Raw genomic sequence first — 18,780 nt, forward strand, 5'->3', positions numbered from 1 at the left:
TAATGTCATGTTTTACCCACAACACATTAAAACAACCCAGAAATGTCCAAAAAGAGAAAAAGTGATGCAGAATGATGAGTTTAACAAGTAAATCACCCCAATAACAACTTTGTTTTGAAGATAAATTGTTTAATTTGGGCCTAAGGTGCTACTTTTATGTTAATGTGAAATTTTTTTTTTACATTTTTATGTGAACAGCAATGAAATAATAAAATAAAAAGTATCATCTATACAGGAGCAACCGGCCCTTTAATGACATCATGATGCCAAAGTGGCCCAATATAGAAATTAGTTTGACAGCCCAGCTTTAAAGCGGCAGAAACAGGCAGCGTACATAATAATAATAATAATAATTATTATTATTATTATTATTATTTCTATCACAGATGTGTCCTTCCAGAAGCTGTTGGCATCCAACCAGAACTGCTCAGAACAAATAAACTAAATAAAAACGGCACATATTTCTGTAAATGTTACTATTTGATCAGAGAGGAGCTTTCATCGGAACGCTCAACACTTCTTTAGAACGGCAGGAGAACCTTTTAGCTCATCTTAGCAAATGTTTTCAGTACAAGAAATATCACTGGACTCAGTCATGGTTCTAAAACCCTTATGCTGGTGTGTTTATCTGTTTCTCCGACATGCGTTGTCCTCCTCAGGTCTGAAGCCCTGACACGCCGTCAGTCCCACATGGAGGCACTTAAGATATAAACTCAGGCATAAACTCGTCCACTGTTGAGAAAAACTTCTTAAAAGCACATATAGATAAAAAAAAAAAAACAACAAATAAAAGAATGTGCTGCTCCACACATTAAACCACTTTGCTGCTGAGGTTCTGGTTTATTGAAACAGAAAAACATCAGATGATATGAATCCCTCCTTAACGGCACATTTACCGTCTTCATTACAGCTAATTAGCAATTAACACGTCTGGTGAAGAATGGGAGATTAGCAAACCAGCATTTCCATTTTTTAAATGGATTATTTATTAACTAATTTGTAAATTAAGAACCTAATTGACGTCTAATGATGGGTCAGGGTGTTAATCTGGATGTAAATGGACCTTTTATACTGTGAAGAATATTAATCTACAGGGGTTAGTACCAGCATGGATAAATATATCAATAAATATCAGATGGAGACACATGGCATAAGGGTGTAATTACCATAATAGGGATACATCAATTAATCTGGGTTCATTTTGTGTACAGATCACCTTAATTCTATTCCACCTCATTCTGTTTACCTGGTTGCTGTAATATTTCAATTCAATTAAACTTTATTTATACAGCGCCAACTCATGAAACATGTCATCTCAGGACACTTTCCAAAGTCAAATTCAATCAGATTATACAGATTAGAACAGATGATTACATATCTGTATTAGATTACAGATATATAGGAAAAATGTCCTATATAAGGAAATATATATTCATATCTAAATATAGTAGGTAGAAAGTGTTTCTATCTACTATATGTTTTATGCGTCCCTCAAAGATCATCCACACTGATAATACTAGATATTAATTGATAGAAATTAATATGATAATTTGGCAGAAATTATCTGTTAAAATCTGGCAGACTAAGCACTAAAAACACAACGTGGGGGTGAGTTTAATCCCGGAGTTGGTGCCCCGGAGGGCTGCAGGCAGGCCGGGTGATCCGGCAGACACGGGCCGGTGTGGGGCTCTGCTCACCTCCAGCGTGTAAGTGTTCCAGATGGCTGAGAAGTTGTTCATGGCTTCTGACGCCGTCCGCTCGTCCATGTTCAGTTCCTGACACAACGTCTCCAAACTCCGGCGGACCGAGCTCTCCTCCATCCTCCCCGACTCTGAATCCGAAGACTCTTCGCCCCGCATCCGCGCACAGTTGCCCGGTTTCGGTTTCGTCCTTTGAAGCTCCCCTCCCACGGATTAAAAACAAAACAAACAGACCGAAACACGGCGCTTGTCTCCCCACTGGCCCCGCGGACAACCGACAACAACCTCTTCTTCCACGAGAATCGAACTTCCGCCCACATTGCCCAGAATGCATCGCGTTGGCGCGAAAACTTCGCGGCCCCGACCAATCAGACGGCAGGGAAGCGTCGCTCCAGCAAACGCGCTTCTTACTAGTTCGTACTTTTGTAAACAGACCAAGAATTTTACTGCTAAGTCATTTTATAACAATGAGGTCGACGTCAGAAATAAACAATCACAACATCACACAAATAATTCCAAAATAAATTAATTTACGAGGAGCTTTTACAGCCTATTTCTATGGTTCTAGACATTATAAAGAGTAGACGCCTCATTAGGTGCTGGAGCGCACCCTGCATCACCGCCATCTTGGATGGGTCTCTCCTACTCACGGCTGGCATAGGAGCCAACGGGAATAAACGCAGAGGGAGCAACTTTGACCGGATTTTCTGCAGTTCACGGTTACAATAACAGGGGATTACTATTGAAAGTAGATCACAGGGTGCAGATCACCATTCTGGGCTGAGATTGGCTCTGGAGATCTGTTTTTATTTGGTGAGAACATTGCAGAAACCCAACAGATGGACCATGATTTTATGCTTTTTAATTTTTTTATCGCTGTATTTCACGAACTAAGGCTGAATCCATCCATTCATCCATCCATCCATCCATTTTCTGACCCGCTTAATCCCTGATGGGGTCAAATCACATTGCCAAATTAAGTACCCTGGAGTTACAGAGTACAAACACACGCAAGGAGCTGTGCAAAACGGTTATTTAAGGGTCTTAATCTCCAGATGAGTTGCAAGCAGAGTAATCAGAATCAGAATCAAGTTTATTGTCATGTAGGTTTGCACTTACAAGGAATTTGACTTGGTGTTGATGGTGCAGACAATATATATATATATATATATATATATATATATATATATATATATATATATATATATATATATATATATATATATATATATATATACAGAATCTATAGCTTCACTGGAATGAGCTGGAAATTTTAAAGAACACACTTTTCCATTCCAGGCCTTCACACGCATCATTCTGTGTGTCTGTGTTAGCTACCATTCAATAATCTTTCTTGTCTCTATGTGTTACCATTGGGAAATTCTGATGAGACAGACACTGGCTCAGGATGCACACAGACATGCAACCGTACTTCTTCTTCTGTTTCCTGTTTGGTTATTAAATCAGTTATGAAATAGCAAAAATGTAGTTTTTAAACACGTGTGCTAGAATTATAACATACATGGTTATGTAGAAGCTACTGTTAGCATAGTTACTAAGATCAACATAATTAAAGTTGTATAAGGGTGTATAGACTCTTGTTCCTGGGATTCAACTGTGAGTGACGGTGAGGAAGAGGCTTGTCATTGGTTGCAACTTACAGTTTTCATGAGTGTAAAATAGGATTCACCTGAGAAAAGTTATTTATGGACATTTTCATGGAAACACAATAAAAATATTTTTAAAATGCATGTACAAAATGTTTCACAACATTTTCAACAATTTTGTGTGCAATGACACAAGCAATGAAATGAAGATTATTAGTCATATGAACAATGACTAATCTGTACAAGTTTAATTCATTTTGACAGACATGCTAAAAGCAAGTTAATAGTGATCGAAAGCAAGTGAAAAGTGATCATTTTACAGATATGTGTATTTACTCAATTGCAGTGTTGTATGCTAACAAAATATAAATACTTCACTACTGTACTTAAGTATATTTCGGAGTACTTTATACTTTTCTCGAGTATACATTTTTTTGATAACTTTCACTTTTACTTCACTATATTTCTGAACTTAATTGCATACTTTTACTCCGATACATTTTCAATGTTTGGTTTAGTTACTCGTTACAAAGAGAGAGAGAGAGAGAGAGAGAATTTGTATAGCACTGACGTTACTTGAAGAAGAAAAACTGAAAGCTTACAAAAAGGTTGTATTTTCTGTTTAAACTTGGCCTGAATTTCTTCTTTACTTGGTTGTTTATATTATTTTAAGTGAATTTGACCTTCAAAGTTTACCAAAATGTAAAAAATGTCATTCAAACTGCGTTGACTTTGTTTTACTTTTTACTTATACTTTTCATTACATTACTTGAGTATGTATCTATTTTTACAGTAATTTTCATACTTAAGTACAAGACATTTCAGATACTTTAAGACTTTAACTCAAGTAACATTTCAGTCAGTGACTTCGACTTTTACCAAAGTCATATTTTGGAGAGGTACTTATACTTTTACTTGACTCTGAGATTTCAGTACTTTATACAACACTGCTCAATTGCTTGTAAAAGCGTATGCGCCATTGGATGGAATGAACATGAAACTGCCACTAGGTTGCGCCCAAGCATAAATGTTATGGAGGTTGCACTAACTTTTTGTGCAAAATTTAATTCTGTTGTGAGAAATTCATCAAAGAAAAACTGTAATACACAAAGTTTTCATAAGAGCAACAAACTTCTCTTTTGCTAAATTTGTCTCGCACTTTTAGCAACAAATGAAAAAAACAAATGAATGAATAAAATAATAATCAAACACAACCCATTTGTTAAGATTTGGTTTATTTGTTAATTAACAGGTAACTTAGATAAATTCAGTCAAACCATGATCACATTTTTATCAGAAGATAATTGCTTAAATGTACCTTAAATGCAGCTAAAAGCTAACTTTGGGCTAAGTCGTCATTACAGAGACAATACTCTTAGGCTATTCTTCATCTATAATTATGGGTTAAATTTAAGTAAAATCAAGTCTATCTTAAAGAGGAAACAGTGGCTGCTAATGCCATTACAACTGAGCCCTGGTACTAATTCTAAAATAATGATGAAGTCATCATGACGTACATATCAATTGTTTATATAAAAGCTAATGATTTCTAGGTGTGCATGCATCCCAGGACCTTTAGAGAGAACTGCTAGAAGACCAAAATGGAGCATTTAGCGTGCATCTGGTCTCAGTGAGAGCTGTATCTGGAGTTATCTCTGGTCTCAATGGTCTTGATGAGCAGTTTTGGAGCTGGAGAGCTGCTGCTGCTGCTGCTGCTGCTGCCTTGGTAGCCATTGTTATATTTTGGAGCTAGAAAGAATCATCAACATAAAGTAAGAGAGTAAAAACAAACAAAACCAATTACATAGAAATTGTTTTTTTTTGTTCTGAAAAGGTGGAAAATATAATCAGAAGAATTATTTTGTCAGATTTACTCCCTCTGAGCAGAAGGTGCAGATTTAAGCTTCTTAAATATGTATTGTTGTCCTCAGCATGTTACTCACTGTGGCTGGAAACAGCGTGGATGTTCAGGATGGACTGCTGTCCAAGTCTGAACAGGAAGAAAGTAGATGTGAGAATATATATCAGATTTATCACATTCTCAATAAAATCCTTAATAATACCTGTTTCAGAATTATGTAACACCTGAAGGAACTTAAGCAATTCTTGAACAACGAAACCAAAGCAGAGGTTTTAGAAAAACAATGCAAAGCACCATTTTTGTTAAAAAACAAAACAAAAAAAGCATTTCAACAGATTTATATTCTACAAACTGTTAAGTACAGTGGTGGGGGCTGATGATATGGGTTTGGACTGAAGCCACAGAACCTGGAAGGCTTTGGGACAAACTTAATTAACCAGTTAAGGTGAGACCATCTGATGTTTGGACCAAACATGTTAACAAATCTACAACATAGAGAACAAGATGCTGCAACACCAGAGTCCAGACGTCTGATGGAAATGTTGGAGAGGGACTTTAAGGCAGCGACGCCGGAACAAAAGACTGAAAACCTGAATGAACTGAAGCAATGTTGGCAAAGAGAGGGAGTCCAAAATCCTCCTTCAACAAATTAAAAGACTGATAAAGTCAGGCAGACGAATGACTTCTTCGAATCATTGCTGCAAGAGGTGGTTCTGCATAAGACTGAAGCACAGGGTGGACCACAAAAACTTAATTTCCCCTGACCTTCTATCACAGATGCTCAGTATTCTGTCCTTGCTTTGATAGTGACTTTAAAATGTAAAGGATTGCATTTAAACGTGTTTTTGTGTGGATGGAACGAGTTGTAGTTGTAATTTGGAGGCCCCCCCCCCACCTCCTCTCCTCTCCTACCTGTCCTCCTCCCCTTCCAGCAGCTTCCTGTAGGTGGCGATCTCAATGTCCAGAGCCAGTTTCAGATTCATCAGGTCCTGCGGAGGAAAGCAAATTAAGAATTTCCCATCGATGCGCGGCCTGTTTTCACCACTCTGCATTCCTTTTCGCTCTCCTCCTAATTTCCGCCGCTCCTCACCCACCTGGTACTCCCTCAGCTGCCTGGCCATGTCCTGCTTGGCTCTCTGCAGAGCGTCCTCCAGGTCTCTGGTCCGGGCTTTGGCCTCTTTCACGGCCAGCTCTCCGCGCTCCTCTGCTTCGGCCAGCTGGTTTTCCAGACTGGCTCGCTGACGGGGCGACACCAAAAGCAATCAGCGATGGATCTTAATCATGTCATAGCTCGATAAATATCGGCTTGCAGGCACACCTGTGCTTTCACAGCCTCTATCTCGCTCTGCAGACGGCTGATCAGTCGGTTGACCTCGCCGACCTCTCCCTTCACGAGGCGCAGCTCGTCTCCATACTGGCTGGCTTGCACGAACATTTGGTCAAACTGGAAACGATCACACAGCTTGTCATCTTTTGAAATGCATAAAACAATCTGTTTTGTTTTGCAAACTGCAACGATCATACCTTGCTTTTGTACCAGGCCTCTGCCTCCTCCCTGCTGCGGGCGGCGATCTCCTCGTACTGCGCTTTGACTTCAGCTACTATCTGCTCCATATTCAGGCTGCGACTGTTGTCCATCTGCACCACCACTGAGGTCTCTTTGATGCTGGCCTGCAGCTCACGCAGCTCCTGGTGCAGAAAACAACAGACTTGACATTTTGAGCCGAACGTTACTCATGATCTAAAGTTTGAGACATGAATTAACTGAACGCAGAGACAATAATGTCCCAAATGTGAGTCCAGGCTGGTGAGAAAGTTTCCTCTCTAAGGAAACCCAGCAGGTTGCATCAAGTCTCTCCAAGCAGCATTCACTCCTCCTGAAAGAGCGTAGAGCCACAGTGGACAGTCGTCTGCATTGTTGATGGCTTTGCAGCAATCCCTCATACTGAGCATGCATGAAGCGACAGTGGAGAGGAAAACTCCCCTTTAACAGGGAGGAGAACCTCCAGCAGAACCAGAACCAGGCTCAGTGTGAACGCTCATCTGCCTCCACCCACTGGGGCTTAGAGAAGACAGAGCAGAGACACAGAAAGCACAGAAGCTCACATTGACCCAGGAGTACTTTCTATGTTAGAGAAGACAGAGCAGAGACACAGAAAGCTCAGAAGCTCACATTGACCCAGGAGTACTTTCTATGTTAGATGGTAATAGAGGATGATCTGCCTCCCCTGATGATGTCACAGCTAACAGAACGCCAGACCAGGTGTACCTTCTATGAAGAGAAGAAATGACAGAGAACAAAAAGTTAAAAGCTGAAATAACAACAAACAATGCAGATTGGAGAGCAGTAGGAGAACTCAGCAGAGAGAGAGAAATAGACCCTGATGTCCTCCAGCAGCCTAAGCCTATAGCAGCATAACTATAGAGATATCTCAGGGTAACATGAGCCACTCTAACTAGAAGCTTTGTCAAAAAGGAAAGTTTTAAGATTAGTCTTAAAAGTAGACGGGGTGTCTGCCTCACGGACCAAAACTGGGAGTTGGTTCCACAGGAGAGGAACCTGATAGCTAAAGGATCTGCCTCCCATTCTACTTTTAGAGACTCTAGGAACCACCAGCAGAACTGCACTTGTGGACTTCCTGATAGTAAAGAATTACAATAAGTCCAGCCTTGAAGCCACAAATGCATGGACTTAATTTTCCCTGGACAGAATGTTTCTAATTTAGGCGATATTCCTGAGGTGAAAAAAACTAAACCCTGTCTTTCTGTCTTTACTATTTTTATTTGCTTTACAATACAGAAAAAAGAAGAAGCTTTGAACAAACATAAACTGTCAGTTAACCGTTAAAACTGAGTCTCTGTCTGAACACAAGGACAGAAAAATGAACTCATGGAAAAAGGTTTTTTTTTTAGCAGGAAAAATAACTTCAGACTGTTATGGGAATATTATTCTGAAGTCACTATGGCCTGACGCCACTCAGACACGTGAGCACTGGAGATACGGGGACGGCTGTTCCACGGCTCTGCTGACTGCCGAGGCTAAATGCTTGAATTTTACTGTGCAGATAATGAATGTCCTGGATATTAATGTCTCTGTTTCGTCTGACGCCAAGGCCATGTCGGGTATTAGGGGAACAGAGAGACAACGGAGAGGTGGAGACAGCGCAGACAGGCTGGCGGTTGGACTGAGGGGTGCCATTACTTTACATCTATGTGATCTTTGCTCTATTTCTCAATAAAAGTGCTGGATCCTCATCACTCCACCGTTTCCTTATTCAATAACTCTGGGAAGTCAGTTATTGGTTAGGATTCCTATCACACAGACCTAAATAAAAGGACACATGAAGCTTTTATTGGCGCTAAAAGCCTTCCATACCTCCTCATAGATGCTGCGGAGGAAGTTGATTTCATCGGTCAGCGCTCCAACTTTGTCCTCCAGATCTGCTTTGACCAGGTAGGCTGAGTCTACATCCTGAAAATATACATAATCACAGAATATGTTCAAAACTTTGGAATAAAGTATGTTGAAACTTTAACTGTGCTGTAAATAAATTAGAATGTGGGTCCTGGTGAGATTAAAAGTAACTTCTCTCTTTTAAAAAAATGCTTGTTTTTAATCACAAGGGTCTCATGTTATATTCTGATCTTAAATGTTGGGTTTTAATGAGCAGAAAGTGGAAAATAATCATAATTAACAGTTCTGTGTGATTAATCTATATAATGGTTTTTATTTAGCGAACTGAGTTACTGGAATAAATGCCATTTTTCAGTAATTTTCTTATTTATTGAATATGGCATGTAACATGGGACGCAAGTTTACAAATTTAATAGAAAATTAAAGTGTATAAAATAAAATAAAAATACTGATAGTAATTTGATGTAAGAATATCCATGAAAGGAGATTTATGGGCTTTAAATCTGTGATTTAGACCCTTTTTCTGAAGATTCAATGACCTGGACGTCTCAAATGTTTCTTCCAGCTGAAGTTTATCAGATTTTAAGCCTTGGGGACCAGAGTTTGGGTCCCTGTGCTTTAAAAGTTTAGCACAATTTTGTATTTCGTGACTCTCGTTTGGTCAACATGCAGGATTTCTCTCTGTGCAACTTTAGCAAACCGCCATGTAGAGCAGCAAACCCTGCATGTAAAAAATAAAACCCACATCTCCTTCCGCCTCTAAAACTTGTTTATTGTGTCAAGTTAGAAAATATTTATTTAGATATCTCTGACTTAGTGAAATGTATTCATAAAACAATATAAATCAATAATCTAGAGCTGTGGTGGTAGACTTTAAAACAAAGGAGGCATTTGAAGCTTTCACAGAAACTGGGCTTTTCATCTGTTATATATTTGTTTTAGCATAAATTTATATAAACCATTGTTTAAAACTTTGTTGATTTGTCTGAAATAAATCCCAGAAGCAAAAACCTGATAGTGACAGAAGTTTATTGAGTGATTGTGAATGTAGTAAAGGAGAAAACATAATAGTTGACTTCAGAAAGAACTGAGTGAAAGTCCGGTTCCCTCAGATTTAAGCCTGTTTGCTGTTGCGGTGATCCGGATAACTGAGAATTTGCACACACATAATTGGGTCTATGTTTTTTCATCCAAATGAAATGCACTCAACAAGCGACAAATTGTTTGTTGAGTGCATTTGTTGTGTAACTTTTGGAACGTGTCTCTGCTTCAACACACCTGAATCACATAATTAAGCCATTAGCAGGACTATGGAGACGTGTGACCGCCTGATGCCCCCCCCCCCCCCCCATTGTTTAATTAGACTGTTTTGCATTACTGTATTGGTATGAATTAAATTTTGTCTTTATTTCTGCGTAAAAGGAAATTAACTGGACCCATTTTTGTTGAAAACATGCTTGTTGTAAATTAACACTATAATACAATCAGGCTGAATTGAAATGCAGATTTTGGTTGAAGGATAAATCCTGTTTAAAAAGGAACAAGTTTTAAATATAGCAACTGAAGAAGCTATCTATAGTCTGAGAGCTGGATCAGATATTGAAATAAGCTTTTATTTGACCATATGCTATGCTGGGAGTTTTATTCTATGGAATCTCTTCAGCCAACCTTGTTTTTAGACCAAGAAGAGTGGAAATAGAAATTTAATACAGGCTTTGGTAAAAAAAAAAAAAAACGGACTTGTTGCTGTTTCCATGTAATTTATGAGAAATTCCTGATTGGTTATTGGATTTGATGCTTTGGAGACATAATATGAACAGCAGTAGCTGTCAGTACAGTGTTCCTCTTCATCGCCAGGCCTGTAAGACTGAATGTCACTAAAAGTGTCGGTCCTGACCTTCTTCAGGATAACAAAGTCGTTCTCCAGGTTGTTCCTCTTGTTTATCTCCTCCTCATATCTGTGGCAGAAAGAGGACAGTGTAACTCATGAGGAAACACACGACTGGACGCAGCAGGACTCGCTTTACTTGTGTTTGAAGTCCTCCACCAGGCCCTGCATGTTCCTCAGCTCCCCGTCCAGTTTGATCTTGTCGTTGTTGACCAGGTCCATCTGACGCCTCAGACCCGCCATGTAGGCCTCAAACAAAGGTTCCACGTTGGACCGGGAGACGCCCTGTCCCTGCAGCAAGTCCAGCTTGGTCTCCAGCATTTTGTTCTGCTGCTCCAGGAAGCGGACCTGGGTAAAAAAAAAAAGGAAGACGGGAAACAGGAGTAACACGTTCAGTTCCCATCCTGGGGATCAAGGTTTCGCGCTTTTGATCTGTACGAAATATCTGTGAAATACTTTAATGTTTTTTCTTTTTCAGTTGTCTTTATCATCTTTGTTGTTTTTTTACTTTTAATTTCTACTTCAAAAAGCCATTTCATGTACAGCAAGTCATGATTTTGACTTGAATCCATTGTTGGACTTAAGATTCATTGAATCATTACTTTAGGCAGAGATTTAGTTTTCTTTGTCATGAAATACTCACCAATATAAAAACAAACCCATACTTTTTCAAATTCTCCCTTAAGGCAGCTCTGTAATTGATTAATAACACGTAAAATCAATTAATTGCAGCTTAAAATCAATTTCTTATGATATCCAAACCCAGGATTAATCCTGAGCTGATTGCTTTGTAATTGTTTTGAGCAGAGAACTGCATTTTTCTCTGTTGTAAATCTAGTTTACTGGCCTGTCTGTAACCTCTCTGTTCATTACATGGCAACATAGAACGTGACTGTTCTGTCTTTCCGACATCTTGGACTGCAGATAGGGAGGTTGTTGACCAAGGATGGATTTGTAAATCAATCAATCAATCAATCAATCAATCAATCAATCAATCAATCAATCAATCAATCAATCAATCAATCAATCAATCAATCAACTTTATTGTCAATTTCTTCATATGCTCCAGACATACAAAGAGATCGAAATTACGTTTCTCACTATCCCACGGTGAAGACAAGACATATTTACCAGACTAAGTACACAGACAACATAACATTCAGATAAAAGTAAATAAGAGGGCACATGCAGTGAAGAAATAAATAAAAGCAGCAAAATTTGGTTTTTAAATTGTACATAGACAGTCAATAAAATATTAGTGCAAAATCAGGCCAAAAAAATAAAATAGAAGGCTGAGGTAGTTCTGTTTTTAGTATTAATAGGAATCATTATAGGAATCATAAATGAAGGCATTCCAGTGTAGAAGTCTGCAGGTAGATAATGAGGGCCGGTTTACCAATGGACATAGGGTCCAGTGGTGTGTGAGAGGGTAAGATTTTGTTATAAATCCCAAGGCTCACAATAAGCAGCATGAGCAAAGAGCTGGCTGGATTATTCATGTAAACTTCATGATCATGGTCAGGCAGTGGTAGGAAGGTTGCAGAGAAAAGATGTGAATGAGCCTCTGGGAAGAAATATGAAATATTTCTTAAAAAAGAACCCTACTCTTAGCTTCAGTTTATTAAAATGTGGTAAATGCAATACTGTTTTGTGTCCTGTCTGGGAATGTAGAATTAAGAATGAATGCCAAAAAGAGCCCAATGGATTTTACTTTCACAAATGGAGCCTTAGTGCTTTCACCATAGTGCTCTGCTTGATTTATATATGCAGGTAGCCTTATTAGATTTTATGCTGGGACTATTTAACCTTCAATGGACACAGAAACAGGTAGAAGAGGGAAAAAAAGGAGAGAAACAGATGAGGCAAAATGCTAAAAGGGAGAAAAGGTGAAAGAGAAAGAGGAGAGGAAAGGTAGAGAGTGATATAACATCCCGTGAGTCTGCTTCTACAGCTGCAAAGAGAGATATAAAGAACAGCAGAACCAGCCGATAAAGTATTACAGGTACAAACAACCAATGCCTTGATATCATCACTGAAGAATATACAGGATTAATTAATACGACATATAAAAAGTGACAGCTGAAGATAATAACAGGGGTTTATGGATAGAAGTAAATCTGTAATTACCTGAATCCAAGCACCTGTAGGTGTTTGTGAGAGTGTGCTTGTGTCTGTAAAGTTTATGCATACACAATATGACACTTCAAAGAGAGCTTTTTAACAACGATAAAGTTATTTTTTTCTTTGCTTTTAAATAGCATGATCCTACATATGAATCCTGTACATTCAAATACAGCCTGCAGATGGTCAATAAACCAATGTTACATTTAATTATTGTGTCATCAGCATATAAATGCACACTGGCCTCAGTAACAATTTGACCAACATGATTATCAGAAATTGAAAACCGTATAGGACCCAAAATGGAGTCCTTGCGGCACACCTTTCATAATCTTCATATATATTATGATGCCAGACTGAATAACAATATATGCTGCCCTTTACGGCTGTTTTACCTGTAAAAAATAATTTCCTTTTATTTCAAAATGCAACACACTCTCCATCACTTAAAATCCCAGGGAAAATTTGAAGTTGTGCGGCTGGAACGTGACAAAATGTGAAATAGTTTGAGGTGAAAGTTGGGCAGGAATAAAAGTAGGAAACAAGAGGATCGCCCCGGCACAAAGCTGATTGTTACAGAAGCTGAGGACAGTATCTGTTGAGCTCAGGTTTCCCGCCTGCAGCCCAGTTAGGACAAAGCCTCGGTTCTGTTCAGAGCAGAATAAAGCCCCTCTGATGCTGCACCACTTCACGTCACACCGGATTTATCAGGTTACAGTCACACTCAATGGGAATCAAATGGGACGGGTGGCTTAAATATCCAGAACCATCAGTTCAGGATGTAGCTTTTTTTTTTTTTTTTTTTTTTTTAAATCCCTGGTGAATTCTTTACCTTCTGGGTTTTAAATGAATGTTTAAAAGTCACGCATGAGATCGTTTCTGCAATAAGTATCAATAAATGCCATTACATCCTATAATGGTATTGACTTTCATCAGGATTTAAAGTAGGTCACCCCACAACAAGAAAAACTTTGTCTCCTACATTGAACTAATTGCTTCTGTGCATGAGAGAATTTGGCTCTTTAATGTTTCATTAAGACGGACCAGATGGCGTCGAATTACTGCACTAAATGCAGGTCGGATTGTTTGTGACTTCACTCTGCTTTGGAATTAATTTATTTCCCCTCTCGCGTGGTTAAAACTATGTTTAATAGACCATATAGTATTAAATATATTCTTTTTACAGAGCTGATTTATAAAGTAAATAAAGCCTGGATCGATAAGTCTGCAGTTCTTTCATCGAACACCTCGGATTTCAGCACTAATCTGCAGAGCTGGATGGAAAAGCTTTCAAACTTTTTCAGCAAGATTTTACTAAATATATTAGAATAAATATACTTCCCTAAAAACAAGCTTAGTTTTCAACTAATACATCCCAAAATATTACACTTTGTAGTCCTTTAAACAAAAATAGATTCTTTGTGACAAATATTTGGCTACAAACTCAAAAACCTACTTCACTGTGGAAACACTGTAGTTTCCACATCGTTGCATTAATTAACTCATATTAAACATATTTCATCCTGTATTTGCTTTGTTTCTTACAGCAATTGAAATAATAAATATTCTAAAAATATTGAAATGTTAATTTTGTTGTCTTTGCTTTACGTTGTGATCAAAAGCATATTTCTGTATTTTATTCTTATTATTCTTACTATTATCACAGATCTTTAGGTACATCTGTGTGTTTTTTATTTGCATGTCACTTGCTGTTGATTGATTTACGTAATTTCCCTGTTATGAATTATTCTATTCTATTCTATTCTATTCTATTCTATTCTATCCTGTTCAACACAGCCTGTTAATCTTCTGATCAATTTCTATAAGTAAAGGTCAGACATGTATTAGGTATATTTTTTTATATTCTTAGCTTTTAATAGTCAATAAATTTAGTCAAGGTTTCGAGTCATCTGTAAAAAAAAAAGCAGGCAGTATTCAGGTTCTTCTTCACCTCATTTAAAAGTCAGAGTGAAGTTTTTAAAAGCTTAAATAATACAGTGATGCACATTTTAGCACGAAGGAAATCAGAAATGTCTTCATATCATATCCATAACTTTAGATGACTGTAAATTTGTCCAGTGATTCCCAATAATGCGTTTCCTTTTGTATTTCTCAGGATCGCCAAATTGACTAAAATACACAACCGCTTATATTTACACTTTTATTTACTTTAAGAGAATAAAGACAACAAAATTAACTTTCATTTTGTAAATTCAGCCAAGCTGGACTTGGTCCGGTTGAAATTCTGCCACTGCATGCACAGCAGAGAAGTCAACAAAGCCTTTATTGTCCTTTATTGTTAGCCACTCCGTGAGAACGCAGCCGTGCTCTCTGAGAAGGGTATCGATGTCCAGCCCCGTCACAGAGATGGTTCCTCCTTTTGTGGGAAAGCCGTCCAGCCGACGTTCCTCAGGAACTTTAATGAGCATGAATACAGGGCCAATGGGTCTACAGAGGATGCCTTAAACACGGCGCTCCACGCTGCTCTAACACATCTAGAAGAACGGGACGCATCCGTCAGGACGCCTTTTCTGGATCTCAGCTTTTAATGCCATCAGTCCAAGCTAGTCACAGAAAAGCAGCACCTTGTCGTTTGTGTTGGAGGATTCTGGACCTTCTCAGCTTGGACCCCACTCCTCAACAGCCCTGAAGCTCACACTGCAAAAACCGGATTAAAAATAAATAAAAAATTCTTGAAATTAGTGTATTCGTCCTTAAATTGAACAGGTAAATAAGATGATATGCCAATGAAATGAGTATTTTTACACCTAAAATAAGATAATTAGATAAAATACTCTTGAAATAAGATGATAGAGATGAGTTGCTCCTATTTTAAGAGCAAAAATCTTATTCCATTGGCAGATCAGTTAAACTTGCTGCTCAAATCAAGGACAAATACACTCAGTTCAAGAAAACTTTACTTATTTTTAGACATGTTTTTGCAGTGCAGCACAGGGCTGTGTGCTCAGTCCGCTCCTTTATTGCCTGCCTCGCCACCCAACACACGTATAAAGATCGTCATGTTTGCTGACTTATTGACTTATCTCGAACAGGAAGATAACAAATGATTTCAGATCTCACACAGAGAAGTAGAAACAGGAGGAGAGACGGTGGAGAGAATGTCTAGTTTTAATTTTCATATGGATTAACGTCAGTAAAGATCCTAAATGGTTTGTGAAGTCAGATATTGTCATTAAAATGCCCTTCAGGGCCTGTAGCTCCTTACAAAGCTGAGGAAGGTCCAGCAGTCTGCCAAACGGCTGGAGTCCTTCTACCGTGCAGCAGTAGAAAGTGTATTAACTGTTCAGTAGCTGACCGAGCAGCTCCCCAAAGGATGACTAAAACAGCTCAGAGTATCATTCTTCCTTTACCCCCTCTGGAGCAGATTTACCAGCCATGATGTTACAAAAGGCTCCTGCAATACATTTTACAAACCCCCCATTCACCGTTGGTTCCTGAGGGTTCCCTCCCGCAGACACGCACCTCTTTTTATATCAGTTTACTTGCTCTTATTAGTTTTTATTGCGTGTTATTGAGCTTTTTGGTACGGGTGGTGAAAACAGGAAATGAAGATACCGCAGCATTTTAAGTGTGAATGAGACATTTTGTTGTAGGATCTGATATATATGCAATAACAATAAAGCACCTTTTCTGTTGCTCACATTTACTGATTCATAGCTACAGTAAATACTATAAAGGCTGTTTTAAGGTTTAGTAATCAGTTTTGCTTTGCTTTTTTAGTGTTTCTCTTGAATTTTTCCCTACCTCCTGAAAATGAATCACACTATGTTTATGTTGGATAAATGGAATAAAACTGAACTGATTTTAGAGATATCTGGTATTATGTCAGAAAATAGATCTTAATGGTGTTCAGGGCCGCCCAAAAGCAGAGGACATGGATGTTTGACCACAAAACTTTGTGATCCAAAGACTGTGGCTGAGAAGGAGGAAAAACAGAAAGTTTTCTGCCCTTTTTAAAAAAAAATGAAACATCCATACACGATCATTAACACAAAATGTTTTTTATTTTAATTTTAACCAAAGTAACCTCATTCTGTGGACAGGATCCGGTTTCTTTACCTTGTCGATGAAGCTGGCGAAGCGGTTGTTGAGGCTCTTGATCTGCTCCTTCTCGTGGGCTCGGCTCATGGACAGGTTGGGGTCGATCTCCAGGTTCAGGGGGGCCAACAGGCTCTTGTTGACCGACAGAGACGTCAGCGAGGCCCCCAGACCAGACGGGTGCCCGTTGGCCCCGGCGTACAGGGAGCTGCTGCTCAGAGACACGCCGCTGAAGCCGCCCTGACCCGGGCCGAAGCCGCTCAGCCTCCTGGAGCCGCCGCCGCTGCTCCGGACCGAGCTGCTGGAGCTGATGCGCTTATTCCGGCTCAGGCTCATGGTGCCGGGGGGGCGAAGGCAGCGAGGAGTCAACGGCAAGGCGAGGAGACGGAGGAGAAGAAGACAAGGGGGGGAAAATGTGAGAAACTGGTAAAGAAGTAAAAGAGGCGAGGACAGGTGAGAGCAGGTGAGAGCAGGTGAGAACGGGGCGTCCAGCAACAAGGAGGCATCTCAGGTGTCCCCCCGACCTTTTAAGCCTCCCCCAGGGGAGTCACAGGAGGAGGGGAGAAAGTGGAGCTCCTCAGATGCTGGTGTCAGATGTCTGGTGTTCCAGGATCTGGGCCAACAGTGTCAAACATGTCTGCCGTGAACTGACAGCAGCATTCATGCTACATCAGATTTATCCTCCACTCAGGTGAAAACGAGCTGAAACACAGCAGACCTCCACAGGTTCCTCCACAGGTTCCTCCACACGTAATGCCCAGAAGACAACAGGCTGACGGTTCCTCTCTCCTATTGTCCTCCAGGAAAGGGAATCTGATCCCGATGGACAATCTGAAGCCCTCCAGGTGTTTCTCCGGTTGTGTTTCACGCTTTTTTTAAAAACATTTAAAGAAAGATCTCGCAGATCTTTCAGGCTTTATTATCATTTTTCCCGTATAGGGAGTAACCGGATTACTGTCGGCGTCCCTGGAGAATCCGCATTATTTTTTTTTTATGCAAAGATCTGACTGCGTGTTTATTTCAAACGTCTGTACCAACAAAACTCGGTTATCTGACCCACTTTGATGAATGGATGAGTTCAGGCTGAATAAATATTGGTAATTATCTTTTCTTTTATTTGTTTAAACCTAAGAAGAGTCGATCTCTGTTAATAAATAAAAGTAAAAAGTATTTGCTCCTTACAGATCCCTTCCCTCTTTTTTGTGCCACACTGACATTTTAATGCCAAAGATAACCCGAGTAAATACAAATTCAGTTTTCAAATGATGATTTCATTTATTAAGGAAAATTTAAAGCAGCCAATTGAAACATAATATTGGTTTGCTCCCTCCTCTTTGGCAGCAACACCTGGCATTTTTTGCGTCGCCGTGGAGGAACTCTGGCCCGCTCCTCTTTGCAGAATTTGATTTCATTTGTCCGCCCTGGCGGGTTTTTCACGATCCGATTGGTAGGTGGTCCAGTTCCTGAAAACAGACCATCACACCACCTCCACCAGATTTGATCGTCAACATGTCGTTTTTTTATGCTGTGTTAGATAGCCAGATGTAATGGGACACACTATTGGCATTTTGGTCAGTCCACAGAATATGTTCTCAAACGTCTTAGGGGTCCATCCAGAGGTTCTTGATAAATGTGAGACGGGACTTTGTGTTCTTTTGGGTCAGCAGTGGTACTGGTCTTGAAACTCTCCCAATTAAAAACAATTTTTTTTGCCCAGTCTCTCTTTCTTGTTGTTGAATAATGAGCTCTGACCTTAGTTGGGATAGTGTCAGATTAAATGGCTATAACATGATATGTGATCAATAAAACATCCCGATGTGGTCTATTCATTGTCATGCAACCATGTAAGCAGAGATTTGAGTTGCTAAACTCACCAAATTAGTATGTTCAGAGCTAATAAACTAACTAATAAAATCCAAACTTGGTGTTTTCCTGTCTTAAAACTATAGTTTCTAGGAAAAAAAAGAAAAAAAAAAAGAAGATAACTGCTTATAACTGTTTTCTGAGTGGTTATTCCACTAGAAAATATGTCTGTGGAGATATGACACCTTACAACACTTAAATTATCTAAATATCTGAAATAATCACCAAAGATAACTCGTTAAATTACAATTCTGGTGATTTAAAAA

At 39.2% G+C, this 18,780-nt stretch overlaps 3 protein-coding genes across 3 annotated transcripts in view; all 3 read right to left on the reverse strand.

Moving 5' to 3' along the window:
* rbl1 (retinoblastoma-like 1 (p107)) overlaps positions 1-2,029 on the reverse strand; it is a 30,859-nt gene extending 28,830 nt beyond the window's left edge. Inside the window, exon 1 of the mRNA XM_036151768.1 lies at positions 1,698-2,029. Coding sequence (XP_036007661.1) covers positions 1,698-1,859 — 162 coding nt within the window. The 5' untranslated portion in view covers positions 1,860-2,029. The remainder of the gene's footprint in view (positions 1-1,697) is intronic.
* The window catches only part of LOC118567219 (nuclear factor 7, brain-like), a gene marked incomplete in the record, with an annotated part of 854,268 nt that overhangs the window by 474,398 nt on the left and 361,090 nt on the right, over positions 1-18,780 (reverse strand).
* si:dkey-222f2.1 (keratin, type II cytoskeletal 8) lies at positions 4,536-17,179 on the reverse strand. The gene is made up of 10 exons (XM_036151801.1): positions 16,673-17,179; positions 10,611-10,819; positions 10,481-10,541; positions 8,545-8,640; positions 6,693-6,857; positions 6,487-6,612; positions 6,263-6,406; positions 6,081-6,157; positions 5,251-5,297; positions 4,536-5,056 (listed from the first exon to the last, which is right to left on the reverse strand). The coding sequence occupies exons 1-10, from the start codon at positions 16,985-16,987 to the stop codon at positions 4,935-4,937; spliced, it is 1,362 nt and encodes a 453-aa protein (XP_036007694.1). The 5' UTR covers positions 16,988-17,179; the 3' UTR covers positions 4,536-4,934.

The sequence above is a fragment of the Fundulus heteroclitus genome, chromosome 20 (genome assembly GCF_011125445.2).
Source record: "Fundulus heteroclitus isolate FHET01 chromosome 20, MU-UCD_Fhet_4.1, whole genome shotgun sequence".
Lineage (NCBI taxonomy): Eukaryota > Metazoa > Chordata > Actinopteri > Cyprinodontiformes > Fundulidae > Fundulus > Fundulus heteroclitus.